At 38.5% G+C, this 14,934-nt stretch overlaps 1 protein-coding gene across 18 annotated transcripts in view; it reads left to right on the top strand.

Moving 5' to 3' along the window:
* osa (trithorax group protein osa) overlaps nt 1-14,934 on the top strand; it is a 112,695-nt gene that overhangs the window by 2,238 nt on the left and 95,523 nt on the right. For all 18 annotated transcript variants that reach the window (XM_072296147.1, XM_072296145.1, XM_072296146.1 and 15 more), the window contains exons 2-4: nt 892-1,215; nt 3,225-3,644; nt 5,939-5,992. In XM_072296147.1, coding sequence (XP_072152248.1) covers nt 892-1,215; nt 3,225-3,644; nt 5,939-5,992 — 798 coding nt within the window. The remainder of the gene's footprint in view (nt 1-891; nt 1,216-3,224; nt 3,645-5,938; nt 5,993-14,934) is intronic.

Below are 14,934 nucleotides of genomic sequence, written 5' to 3'. Positions count from 1 at the left end.
TTAATATTAAGACTCAGCAATTAAAAGTTTTGAAGGCGTTTACTAATTTGCTGAGATGCATTGATTTGAGACTCATCAAATTTTGACTACCTACCTCAACATATGACAAAAAAAGAAGATGAAAAAAAAATAAAACAAAACTAATGCCCCAACCACCATAAATTAATAACCCAATGAAAAAATACTTTATGAGTCTCCTCTGTGAGATGTTTATTGGCTTCTATTGGAAAGAAACCCGTATGACTGCACCTTGGCCACCAGAAGGCTGAAAGTTCCATACCTTCCTGTCTGTTCAGTGATCTCCCTACTTTTTAGACCCCTCATCCAAAGTTTCCAAGTTCATATCTTTTTCTGTTATTTTTTCTCTCCTGCTACTTTCTTCTTTCTATTTTTTGTATGAAACACAGGACATAATATCTCATGTGGTGTCAAAAGCTTTACAATTCAATAATGAATGGAAGAATAAGCCAACCAAAATGAATAGTTGAAAGTATAAAATTGAGTAAATTAAGTAATTATGAATAAACTTTGATCTCCAAATTGAATTTTTGTCAAATATCTTTTCTAGGCTTGGTTGTTCAATGTAAGTGCAGGAATCATAATTCTGTGTAAAGAATTAAATATGCAGTAGAGTCTTGGCCAACCGATCAACAGGGAACCAACTTTATCTGGATAAACCAAAATCTGAAAAATGTCCATCATGAAACCATGTACGCAATAACATACCAATATTATACAGGTTTGAGGGAGTCAAATTTTTTTATGATCAGATGATTTGACAGGTGTAAAGAGTGGATCTTGATCTGACATTTGACCTTTCCAATGTAAACTGGAAGTAAGGTGATGAGTGGATAGTAGAAAAACTCACTCTATTTGTTTTGCATGTTCCAGAATGGGCCAGGAAGAGGTGGACCTTCGCCGCAGCAACAGCAGCAAACAGGTCAGCAAGGAACGCAGCAGCCGTCGGGAGTAGGTACTCTTCAGCGAGCTTCTCCGCCTGGCCAGCAATATCTACCTCAAAGTGGAGCATCCTCGCCGGGGCCCCCGCCGAATTCTGTCATGTACTCTCAATCCCCTTCACAATCCAATAGTAATGCGCAATCATCTCAGAGTGCATTGAACCAACAGTATCCTTCATTTCCTCAGAAATATTCATCTTCGCAGAATGTTTCTCCTGCTGGAGCTTCTTCCAGATCATCGCATCCCTCGCACCAGGTCAGTTCAATATTACTTGATGGTCTATATTGCATTCGGGCTAAGGCAAGAAGAGTAGCTACGTTCTGGGAAAACTGATGTAGGAACTGCATAGAGCATCAAATGCCCCCAAAGTTTTCGGAAAATTGCATTAAAGAGATCGAAACTACTTTTCGCATCTTATAGCTTCAGCTTTTCATTCAGCTGAATAGGACACTGTAAATATTATCATTTGTCATCCTTTTTTGTCTCAAAATTCGGGGAATTTTCTGAAAATTTGTCATAGAAAAGTCATGAAAAGTCCTATCTTGCACTCCTGTCACAACCCTGTTTTACATTCATAAATGTCATTTGTGAGACCTTTAAAGCATTTGAAAACTGTTTTAAGTTAAACTTTGAGAGCATCTTTTTTTTTTCTCATCAAATTAATTTTTTTGCTGAAATCTATCTTTCCATGACTGGAAAAAGTTGTCAAAAAATCGAAGGATTGTTTCTCAAGAGTTGCACTTCTGCAAAGTGACTGTTTTAGATCACTCTAAAGACAAAAATCTCCTACTTAGATATCCACTGTTTAGTTTTGATGACAACAAGGGTCCTCCTCATTCCTCTCAATTGTGCTAACCCTTTACAGGGCAGAATTTAAATTTGGCTGCCTTGCAGTCATGATTGCATTTTATCCCTACAGCAGCACATGGGGCAACTTTATAATTTAACCTCCATGATCCATTGCCATTTCCGAGGATGAATGCTCTTCAATTCAGACTTTCCCGAGTTTTCCTCAGACATGTTGTCAAACAACGCTTCCTTTGTACTCGAACTTATATATATTTTACGTAATAAGATGTTTGCATTTCCCAAGTACAAATGTTGCTCGTGGTTAGATTTTATTTTCATGTTGCATTATTTTCTGGATTAACTTGAATCAACTGTAATGGGTTCTCCCAGTACTTGCTAAGAATGGCAACGGAGTGTGCAATCTGATGTTTAAACTTTCTTTATAACTTGAACTATTTTGGATTTTTGGAAGGTATTTGGGAAGCGCTTGAATTTTTATTCATTGCCTTTTTGAGATGATTCGTGGACTTGAGGAATTAGAAATTTGTGGAGCACTCCATTTTCTAAGTGTATTCTTTGTTTCAATCCACAATGTCGTCTCCAAATGAACTTTTTGTGTCATGTTAGCTTACAGACCATAAAGATCTATGAGTCCAAAATTAAAAGGAGGCAGTTGCATTCCATTTCCGTGTAATTTGAGTTAAACAAAGAGGGGTCAGAAAATTGCTTAGGAGGTGCTTCAAAATGCTTAATTTTCAACACCCAAAGTCGCATCATTATTTCAAGAGGAAATAGTGATTTCACCCTCCTCTTCCTCATTTTATCTTCATCTTTCAAGCTCTTATCAAAGTGCCAGAATCATGAATAGCCTAAGTATTCTGCAAAAAAAAAGGTGTCACCTTTAAGTCTACGATCCACTACCCACTCAAACAAAAGAAGCTCTAATATGAAGTCTTAATGAGACCATACAAGGTTTTTACCTCTGCCTTTATAGCAGAGGTGGATTCAGCAATTTGGCAACACCGGATTCCCTCCATTGAAACCTATGTTAAATAATAGATTCTTGTCGGGGCACCTGTCCCTTCCACGAATGGATACATTTCCATAGGTTTAAATGGAGAAAAACAATGTTGCCAATTTTCTGGATCCGCCAATGCCTTACAGTCCCTGTAAAATTAGCAATTACAATGCACATTAAAAAAAAAAAAATTGACAAGACTGCATCAGCTTTAAAATTAACTTGTGCACTCGTAACATCAATGTTTTTCATGGATACAGTCACCATTATGAGCAGATCCCCAATAACCCTGAGAGCTTCTTTACTGCAAATGTTACCTTTTACAATAAACAAAGAAGTAGGTTTCTTTTCGTTCAAATTTTTAAAAAAAGGTGGTCAATCCTATGAGGTTATCAAATTAGAGCAATTCATTTATGTATTTCCGATTAAAGTTTGATGACGATTTATTTTTTGACAGGTGAACCCACCTTTTAACAATGAGGGTCAGACAGGCCAAGGACCAAGTCCATCGCAATCTCAGAATTCTCAGCAGCAAAGAGGGCAGTCGCAACAGCAGCTGGCAGGATTGCAAGCAGGTCCTGGCCATCAACAGCAATCAGCACTGACTCCTCCTGCGTCAAATATGTCCTCTAGCGGGGCTTTTGGGTTAGGGCCAGGAGAGCAGAGGTCCTGGCCTACACAACAACAACATCCACCCAGTCCTATCTCTGGGCCTGGGCCAGGGCCCCCTCAAAACTCCTCACCTGCTCCGCAGTCACCGCCTCCCGGCCAGTACCCTCCACCATCCCCTCAACATCAGTCGCATCAGTCACCGCAGCATCAACAGCCGCATCAATCACCGCAACATCAGCAGCCGCAGCAATCTCCGCAGCATCAGGTAAATGTTTTTTTCAAAATTCTTATCAAATTTATAAATGCTAACTGCTCTCTCAGCTAGAAGAGGAGGTCAGGTCTGTCTCTTGGATCCCCATTCACTCACCTTCAGATTTTAAGTGGGAATTTTTTAGCCAATGTGTGTTAAAAATCCAGAAAACTGGAAATCTCAATATAGAGGGGAAAAGTTCATTTGAGCACAATTTTCCCTCAAAGAGATACGCTGTCTGGTGCAACACTAGTTACGACTATGCAGGAAGGCAACTGCAGATGTGTTTTGGGTGTAATTGAACCCATTCTCAGTGCAGCGCAGCCTCCTGAATTTTCTGCTACCAAGCTGGGAGAATTTGTGAAGCCCAGCCTAAGACTTGGGCAAGCAGTCGCTGGCAGCAAGTAAAGCACGATCAGTTTGTGAATACTACCTTATGATTGGCTGGCACAGTCCATTTTGCTCTGACAAGCGAGCTCCCTCACCAAGAGAAAATGTGTTGAATATTCGGTATTGAGGAAACAGTGCACTGCAGCTGCTGGTCTGATAAATTCGAGCAATGTGATTTTAATGGGAGGAAAGATAGTAGAGACCAAGATAAATGAAACAGAGGTATGATCTGTATACCTCTATTCAAGCACCCAATACCAACAAAATACTCTGTTCGTTTTGACTCAGCCTGGGCGGGAAATCTGAAAGAAAAAGCTGATTTTGCAGTATATGACTCTCATCGGTCCAACGGCCCCCTGCAAAAATGCCAACTTTGTATACCTTCTGGACTCTCATTGGCCCAATCTCTGCTTGGCAGGAAGCCATTGGAGCAATGAGAGCCGAATATAGCGAAATCGGCATTTTCTTTTTAGCTTCTCTCAAAGGCTGAAACGGAAGAAACAGAACAGAGCGTTTTGTTGATTTTTGATATTTTGTAGCAAAGGAGCAAACCTTTGTTCCACTTAGCTTAAGTAGAGACCATGTATAAAGTGATCTGAGAGCAGTGGACGTAGTCAAATGAGTGACGATGATACCAGTTCTGACGGATCAGACCTCAGAACCAAAAATGAGACAAGTATGCAGCTGGCAGACAAGGGATCTGATAATTAATCGGTACATTGCTATTTTTCGAAGCAGCGCTCGCCGCTTGTGTAAAATTCATTCAGAGGAATTTTGCAATGCCAATTGAATCAGTGAGTTCGAAAACACACCAATTCGGAGAAAAAAAATTGTTCAGGAAGCACCCAAAACTGCGCAGCGGGCAAAAAAAGTTAGTTTAAGAAAAACCTTTTTGGTGCCAAAAGACAAGTGCTTAGAGACTTTGTAAAGCACCAAGTTGAAATCGATACACCATGTTTGATGACAGAGAATTAAGCATTTAAAAATTTCTGAGTTGGTGTGTTTTCGTTCTCACAGCCTTTCAGATACTGGTTTTTCATAGTCTGCCCTGAAAAATGTATATCTTTCGACCTGAATAACACTTGAATATTTATGTAACTTGTTGGTACAAGCTATACTGAACCGAAAAAAGAAAACCGCAAAATCAGATGGTCACCCGTTTCCCTTGAAATGGCCAAAAATTGGTATTTCTAATGGAATACTTCGATTTTTCCCTTTGGCACTTCCGATCGCAAGTTCGAAATTTCCTTTTGCGTGCAGATGCCTCCATCCATAAGTGTTACTAAACCGTAAAAAAGTGAAAATCGGAAAAAAACCGGAGTTGGTGTGTTTTCGAACTCACTGATTCAATTTAGAATTGAAGGGAAATCAAAGCAGCAGACCCACGAAAGCTCCCGAGTTTTCATTTCATTAGTTAAACAACAAAAATTAGTTAAATGACAAGGCCCTTTTGGTCCTTGATACTGCAAAACCATAACGACAGCCTGTGTTGAAACGCTGAAAAATTCTCCTCCTAACCGTGATTTTCTTGTTATGGGAATCTGAAAAGTTCACTTTTGAAAAGTTAATGTTCTCTGGAGGCTGCATAGAAGATCGCATGGAATATTAACAAAACTTAGCTAGGGCCAAATCTGTTTGTTTTCTGTTCATTCTCTGTTTTTGACGCCTGTCTGAATTCCGTTCCTGTGCTATGTTTCCACAAAGCCCAGAAAATTCCACTATGAGGGCAATAGACTTCTGATTTTTCCCACGGTATTTGTTTTTCAATCGCAGAAAATGTTGAAAAACAAGTTGCCCCCTCTACAGGCCCTTCTCATTCCTTTAATCAATTAGCTTCTGAGCTTTTGATCCAATTTCAAATATTTCATCTCATAATTATCTCCTTTTCTTAATTAATATTGTAAATTATTTTTTTGCAGCCTTTCTCTTCGAGGACTCCTTCTTCGCCAAATCCGCATGCGCCTGATACAGGGGTAAGAAAACATACTCAAAGTTTTTTAGTTGAAGCCTTTTTAAGCGTGATGTTGACAACATAAATTATGTTCAAGCCTTTTTATTCTGAAAAGGTCTACAGAAGAACTAGAAAAGTACATCTGTTGTGGATTTGGGACAATTGAATGGACATTGGCAACACATTCTATTTTTATTCAATATACATAGGGTGTCCTGAAATCACTGCTTACTTCCTGTTTTTGAGCAAACAGTCAGAACTATTTACATTCTACAAGTGGTTTTGCATAAGGCTCTAGATTAATTCCTCAGCTTTAAAAAAAAACATCGTGCAGATATCTAATTTGCAAAGTGCCAAAGTTATAACATTTCAAAGATGATGTGTGAAAATTGACCCTGGATTTTTCAGCCCTTTTTTTAAGTAATATAGATACAGAAAATTAATTAAGTTGAAAATGAAAAAAATTAACCATCAAACCTAGCATTTCGAAAAGTCAAGTTCTTGTTTCAACCCACGAAGAGATAAATGGCGATCCTTGCGAATAATTCCGACAACGGTATCAATAAGTTTTTCCATGTTGATGTGCATGGTCAGCTATTTTTTGCAAGACTTCCCTCTGATTCATGACTGCCTTTGAATGGTTTAAACCATCAACTGGCACTGCCTCTACACAGCCAGTTATCTTTGAAAACATCTTTTTTTCTCTGCAAGTGTCTCTCTGAATAATCGCACTGAAAATAATAACAGAATATTAAATTTTGCTCTTTTTTCAAGTCAGCATTCGTGGTGAACATGAGAAATGCACATGCGATTGCAAACTCTGATCCGACAGACTGTGCTCGCACACCATATCTGTCAAAATATTGTCATTAGTCTTATGGAAACCTTTCTTTAGCATCACACCATCACCTCTTGCACTCCCTGAGTTGCAAACTTAATTCCATTGAGTTCTTTTCTCTTTAAAAATTTTATTTTTTTGCGTTTCTTGTTCTGATCATCTCGACTAAAAAAAAATTGCTGAAAAAGCGTCAGGATCAACTTTTACACATCATACTATTACTGCTATCATGTCATTACAGTACCAATTTTCAAGTTAGATACCTGCACGAGGCCTTTTTTAAAGCTAAGGATTCAATGCCCATGCGAACAGCAGGTTAATAGCTCTCATCATTTGTGGAAAAATGGGAAGTGTGCTGTACTTCTGGGACATGCGATACATCTTAAAATTCCAAGAAATTGTCACAGTGCTTCCAAGATTATTTTCCAAAATCCATTTATTCATAATACTGCTGTCTAAAACAAAAATGTCGCATTTCTATTTTAGATTTTGCAGTTTTCTTTGAGACAAAATGCTGTATTACAAGTAAGTCTGATGGTTACTACACTCAATTTTGCCTTTTGAGCTCCCAATAATGCTTTACAGTCATTCTGGAAATTGGGACTTTGAATTTTCCGTGGTTTTTTTTATAGTAAAGCATTTAGTCAGAACAAAATTGAAAAAAAAATCTTGGAAGGAGTTCTGGCATTCTTGTTTTGGACGGCTGCGGTTGGTTCTTTTGTGGAAAAAAGTGATTAAATTTAGAAAATAGAATGATTTCCCTTCAGCCACTGTTAAAGAGAGACCGTTGCATTCTTCTTGTCGAAATTTTGGCTATCTGAGAACATTTCAAACTCTTCATGTGTTCGTCCAGATATTCTTAAATAATCCGATTTTGCCAGTTTTCCTTTTTGTGTCCTACCTTTGAGGTATAGAGCTCAGGAAATTCATTTTTGTCATTTTTAAGTTGTGTTTTAAGCACTATTCTGTGCATTGAGAGGGCCGTTTCCTCTACTTTGCTCTCCACCACTGAAGTATCTTTGTTTGCAGTACGTCTCTTCTCTTTATAAGAGTATATCGTTCAAAAACCCAGAGGACATCCCACATTCTACCTGCTATATTTTGTTCAGTCCTTATTCAAATAACCTAATCTTGGTGTTGATTTATTCATTTTCACATTCTTTTTTAAATGAACTGAAGATCAGCTTAATAGGTTGATTAATATTTGAATTAGAGCGCCAACCTTGGTCAGTTTGGAAGACCACTTGTACAATACATTATTTGCTATTGGCGTTTTAAATTCCGACAGTCAGATAATAAGGACATGACCTTTTTCAGCAGTGTATAATTGGTGCATTTTTGAAAAGTACGTAGTGCACCTAGTTCGTAGAAATTTTATTGGATTTTACTTATCTATACGAAAGTCTAACCTCTACCGTCTACCTACGTAGCTTAACCTAACTAGAAGAATCTGCCCTGTAATTGACAGTCCACAATCTATAATATTTCAAACAATGATATTTATATATCGCTGTCAAATATAAATTTAAAAATAGTATTTAAAATCTGACCAAACTCATAAAATCAAGTCAACACATAATTTTTTGAAAGTGAGGTGGATTACATTTAAATTAATTTAATAGAATAAACTAAATAATTGAAGCTTTTAAAAAGGATTTAGAAGTAAGTTAAAATCAAGTTATTTAACTAAATTTGATATAAGCTAAGTACAAATCGCCCGTCATTCTTACATAAATTAAGACAAGTCGTAACAAAGTAAGATCACTGGAAAGTGATATTAGATATAAGTTGTTAACTTAAGTTTTAAACAATAACCTTTGAAGTTAAATAAATTAATTAATTTTATTAAGTTGATAATTTAAAGGTTTAGTTAAAATATAAAATAATATTAATTTGTCAAATTAAAGTTAGATTAAAAAGATCTAATCTTTAACAAGACAAATAACTAAATAAAAGTATATCAATTACACTGATAAAATGATTAAGCTAATTATCTTTGTCTTTATTATAATCAATCTATCTCACTAGTATTTATTAACTAATTAAAAGTTAAAAATTAATTAAAATTAAATTTCTAAAAAATATAATTAAATGTGGCCAAAAAAAAATTATAAAAATTTAATTTAAGTAAAGATGACCGTCGTCGGTTAAGGTTAAGTTTTACTTATCTATTCGAAATTGTGTATTTTGAGTCTTCCGCTGAACGCACGTCCTCGAAAAAGCCAAGATGACTTCCTAAAATATCTCTCTCTTTGCTGCCACAATCCCTATTCTGCTTAGCCTCTACCACAAACCACGGACTATGCAGCTTTTATGAATGCACTGCTGCATTGACTGCATGAAGCATCTTTGCTTTTGAGGAAAAGAATGCGAAAAGCATGATGTCATTTGTCAGCGCATTAAGGATTTTGGAGGCAAGGGTGCTGAACAATTTTGGCTGCTACAATTTAGTAGCAAGAAGCATCTTTGTCTTTGAGGGAAAGAATGTGAAAATCATGATGCAATCTGTCAACGCATCAGGATTTGGGAGGCAAGGGTGCTGACAAATCTTGGCTGCTACAATTTAGTAGCAAGCAACCTCTTTGCTGTCACTATGTAGCACACATTTTGATCGCCGCGAAAAGATCATTAGTAAGCCCTGACTCAAGATTTTTCTTTTTTTTAACAGAAGTTTCAATACCAATTACTGGGTTTCATTAAAAGGTTAAAACTACTCTGTCTAGAGAACTATATTAGCTAGGGACAGTTGGTGAAAAGCATCCTGAAGCCACTCTCAGAGCTTTTCAACGAGTTGAAAAACATTCAAAATGGTTCATTGGAATTCAGAAAAGTAAATTTTTTTAACTTATCTCTCTTGAGCACGGGTCCTAAATCTCAGAGCACGTTAGTTGCATGTAAACTACTGTATGTAATGCTTAGTGCAAGGAAGTGATGTATAGACAGGTGAATTTAATGGAAAAGACACCAAAACTCATTTTTTTGCTGAAATATTGTTGGACCCATCCTGCTCACCTAGCAAATCAGTGGATCTCAACTACAATACACGTGGAGACTAAGTCCTGTATTGTTAACTTGTAAAGTTTTACTGTTGAATGTTGTCTCGCTGTGCGAATGATTCTCTATCATTTATCACCTTACCGCCAAAGATGGTCATTTGGTCAACAAAACTAGAATCATCCACATTCAGTATATTGTGAAGGCTGCATTTTTCTGCAAATGGTTTACCAGTGACAGAAAATCTTTACAAACGGGTGGGTTGGTGCGAGAATTAGTGAGTGATTCAGCCGGCAAGCAAGGTTTAAGTCATTTGGCACAGCACTAACCAGGATCAACCTGATTGCATTTGGCGTTGCCGAATTTTCTCTCATGAAAGGCTAGTTCAGAAAATGCATAGCTCAATTGCAAGGTTGAGAATTCTTTGATCCTGTTTAATTTCATGCAAAGGAAACTGACCAAAATAGTTCCTTGTAGCTTTATGTCATTCTTTCAAATCGAGTGAAGAAAATTCACGGAAAAGTTCAATAGAAACTATGGGTTAATTTGTATTTATGAAAGTAAAACTTCAGTGGAGACTTAGAGTGTCGCAAATGGGCAGACAAGGTATGAATTAAAACACAACTCTTCATGTTTTCTCTTCAAAATTTCAAGATGAAAACGAAGCACACAACAGGAATTTGGATTGGCTCTTGAACAAGATATGGGTGTTCTCAATTAACATTAGTTAAATGACAAAAATAGAAATGTTGTCGTATGTATAATTGAACTTCCATTTGTTCATTATTGGTTAAGTACAACTTAACAAGAAATTAGACAAATTCTAAAGAAGTTAGATCGATAAATTTCTACAGTTATTTCGTAATAATTCAATTGGTTGACTTAACCCTTGCTTGCCGGCTGAATCACTCATTAATTCTCGCACCAACCCACCCGTTTATAAAGATTTTCTGTCACTGGTAAACCATTTGCAGAAAAATGCAGCCTTCACAATACACTGAATGTGGATGATTCTAGTTTTGTTGACCAAATGACCACCTTTGGCGGTAAGGTGATAAATGATAGAGAATCATTCGCACAGCGAGACAAAATTCAACAGTAAAACTTTACAAGTTAACAATACAGGACTTAGTCTCCACGTGTATTGTAGTTGAGATCCACTGATTTGCTAGGTGAGCAGGATGGGTCCAACAATATTTCAGCAAATAAATGAGTTTTGGTGTCTTTTCCATAAAATTCACCTATCTATACATCACTTCCTTGCACTAAGCATTACATACAGTAGTTTACATGCAACTAACGTGCTCTGAGATTTAGGACCCGTGCTCAAGAGAGATAAGTTAATAAAAAAATCTACTTTTCTGAATTCCAATGAACCGCTTTGAATGTTTTTCAATTCGTTGAAAAGCTCTGAGAGTGGCTTCAGGATGCTTTTCACCAACTGGGAGGGGGGGGGGGGGTGGATCACCCCCTTGATCCAGCTTGTTTCCTGATTTCCAGCGTAGATAAGCCTCAATATCACCACTTTATTGTGTAATATATAGTCTCGTATTCAAATAGTTCGCGAACTCGGTAGACGTGATTGTTATGGGGACTTCAAAGTGTCGTGCATTACGAATAATTAGGATATTTTGAAAACTGAGGTGTTAGAAGTGTGAAAGATGAGGGAAGGAAGGGTGAGTGAAAAATTTCAAAATTGATGTATCGCTGATTCTAGGCGTTTCTCGGCGTTCGAATGCTTCCCCCAAGTTCCAAAATATTTCATGAAATTTCGCGCGAATATTGTCTCATAAATTTTTCCATCGATGATTATAATAGTAGTGGCGCCATCGTTGAAGAGTCTGATTTCTCTTGATATGCTCCACGTCTCAATGCGAGGTATGCAAGATTTTACTGGAGCCATCGATTTACCACCGTAGTGCCGCTATAAAAATCGAAAGAACCCCATAAAAACCCCTAAGGACTTGGAGGTTTACTTCCAGTCCGGCTCCACTCAAACAGTGACAACAACATCCCTCGAGTTGGACTGCATTTCGCAATTAGAATTTTCGCAATTTTTCGCAATTTCTGGCTGATCTGTAAAAACACTTTTGTGCACAAGAACACTTATCGTACATATGTTGTTTCTTAACTTAGCCAGAAATCGTAGTCCAGAATAATTGCAAAATATACACGGAGGAAAAAACCTCGTGCGTGGGACCCGAAGTTAGGTCATATGGATCTCTGAAGTTTTCGGATTGAGCATCTGAACACTTTAGGTCTAGCTGTCGAGGTTCGGATCACACATCTGAAACTTCAGTTCTTACATCTGAAGTACTTCAGACGTGAGAACCGAAGTTTTTCGGATGTGAAAACCGAATGCCTCAGATGTAAGAACTGAAGTTTCAGATGTGTGATCTAAACCTCAGCAGCTGGACCTAAAGTGTTCAGATGCTCAATCCGAAAACTTCAGAGATCCATACGACCTAAACTTCGGGTCCCACGCACTAAGTTTTTTTCTCCGTGAGTGCTTTCGGTCTGACAATGAGTCCTTGAGCGCTGTTGCGGGTGCGCCACGCCGAATTTCGCGTCGGGAAATCCTCCGGGGACGCTTTTTCCGGAAGTGCAGTGCGAGACTCACGATTTCAAGAGCGTCGCGGCGCTGCACGGCAAGCACGACCGCACGTGTGTGACAACAGTTCACGCCCCCCGCGAAAGCCGCGTCAATGACTCAACGGTTAATGGAGCCCTTTTGAGAGTCAGCGAACCTTTCCCGGGTTGAAGCTCCGTGTAGGTTCGCGATGTTGGACGAATAAGGCATAGTGTGACATCTTTTCCAATCGGGCATCGCAAGGACGCGGCGGCGACTCTCGATTTCAAGATCGTCACACAGTGGGGGTACTCACAGTGACGTGTTGTGATGCAGTCGCGAGATGTGTGAGTAGTCTTGACTTTGACCCATTTTTAATGGTTTTTGTGGCATCGTGTTTATCTCGGGCGAGGCTCGGAGTTTCCGATGAGAATAGGGAATGCGGCAGCGGCAATAATGTGGCACGCGACGAACCCGCCGCCGCCGCCGCCGCCGCCGCCACCACGTTCGTTCATCGGTTCAAGAGCCGCATTTAATTGGTAGCTATCCGAACGTAATCGAGCGTGCCGTGTATTATCTTCCTCTCAACCACCGGCGCTGATATCCATGGACCAGGAAAGCATTTATCAAAGGCCCGGGGATATTCAACATTAAAAAAGAAATTGAGGCACTGGATGCGAAAAGGGCACTTCTCGATTGCAGTGTTTCAGAATCTCTGTTGCGAATTAATCCCCCGGAGAAGAATTTAATCGGTGATTTGGCCAGAATTATTTTCATGGAAAATTGTAGAACCGTAAGGAATATTCAGTAAAATTTTTAGTGAAATGGATGCATTCATTTTCCTGACAATGAATGAAATTTTAGAGGAGACTCTGAAACACTGCAACCGAGAAGTGCCCTTTTCGCATCCAGTGCTTCAATTGAAAAAGGACTGGAAGAAGAACTAGGTGTATGTAGGTGACTCCCCTTCCCGTGCTTGTAAAGGGTGTCCAGCATCAGGCTTTGAGGTCAATCAGGATTTAATCCCGATTTCATCAGGATTTGAGAAAAGTCGGCCGTCCGATCGGATTTTTTCATCGAGCTATTTTTGTGAGTTTAATTTTTCTCTGCAAAAAATCATGATTTGGAAAAATTATGAAATCAGGATTTAGCAGTCAAGAATCAGGAAAAATCAGGATTTCCCAAACTGAAAAAAAAAACTGAACACCCTGTTGGAATTGAATCGGTTATTCTCAAAAAAACTTAGGCGTCAAAAATGGTTCTACGAGAAAAACGGTAGTCACCATCTTAATTGACCCGCTCTAAATCTCAGAGCTCTCATCAAAGCATAAATTGATTAGATAGAAAATTTTCAATGCAAAGAAATTTTCAATGCAAAGAATAATTGAAACCCATTTCAACATTAGATTAATCTGATCGGCCCCTTCAATCAGTAGATAGGCAACGTACACACCAATTTTGAAACTTAGTGTTCCTGTTCCTATCGCTTAAGGAGTTGTACTGATGATTGGCGAGAACGCAGCGTAGTGCGCCTTCACTTTTGCTTGATACTCCAAGCCTCACCGCGGAGTTAGTTTAGTTGCTTAACCCAACGAAACCTAACTTGCCTGAACATCCTTCGCGGTCCGTTGTTTCGGATGGGTCTCTTAATCCATCTATTGTTCCGAGCCCCCGAATAAGGAAGCTCTGGGGTTCTTCGCACTCTCTATAAGGATCACTTAGAGTGAGCTCATCTAGAGACTATCTCCTATTGACAACCCTCCTGCTGACGCCGACGATGTAACTCAACCCTTTTAGCAGCGTAATGGTTTTCTAAGGTGAAACTAAAAGAAGCGAGCACTAAATGGACTGCATTTTGCAATTTGGACCTACAAATTCTGGCTCATCTGAAAAAACACTTATGTGCATAGAGAAACTAATGGCACATACGTTGTTTTTAAACCGGGCCGGAATTTATGGTTCCAAATTGCAAAATGCAGTCCAAATAAGTCTAACCGCCAAATTCAATTTTTTAGCAACAGAATTCCGGGGCTCGAATCTCGGTGCGGTGGGAAAGTTTGGGGAAACACAATGAGCACAGCGAGGAAAAGGTTTGCATTTTCCCATTCTGCCGTGCTAAGGAAAAACGCCGTATGAGCCTTCAGGCATTGCCAAATTTCCCCTGGCAAATCACTAATATTCAGGAAAATTTTTGAATGTTTGTCTGCCAATTTCTCAGATAATTTTGTTTGTAATTTGATCTAAAACGCTTGAAAATTTTAAGGAAGAATTTTCATAATATTCCTCAAAAATAAACATTTTATCGAAGGAAATTTGGCAACTCTCGAATGTTCATACGGCGTTCTTCCTTAGCACGGCAGCATTTTGATCTGTTTTTAGTGCGGAATGCCTGGGAATCACAAGAAAAACTGATGGCACGCTAGGCCATGCTAAGGAAGAACGCCTTCACACATTGCCAAGTTTCCTTCGATAAAAACCGAATTTACTAAAATAATTGTGGATATTTGTTTCCGAAATTTTCACAGAATGTTTTACGCAATTTAATCTAAAATATCTGAAAATT

This window comes from Bemisia tabaci, chromosome 2 (assembly GCF_918797505.1).
Source record: "Bemisia tabaci chromosome 2, PGI_BMITA_v3".
In the NCBI taxonomy this organism is placed as follows: domain Eukaryota; kingdom Metazoa; phylum Arthropoda; class Insecta; order Hemiptera; family Aleyrodidae; genus Bemisia; species Bemisia tabaci.
This window is presented reverse-complemented; position numbering and strand designations above follow the sequence as displayed.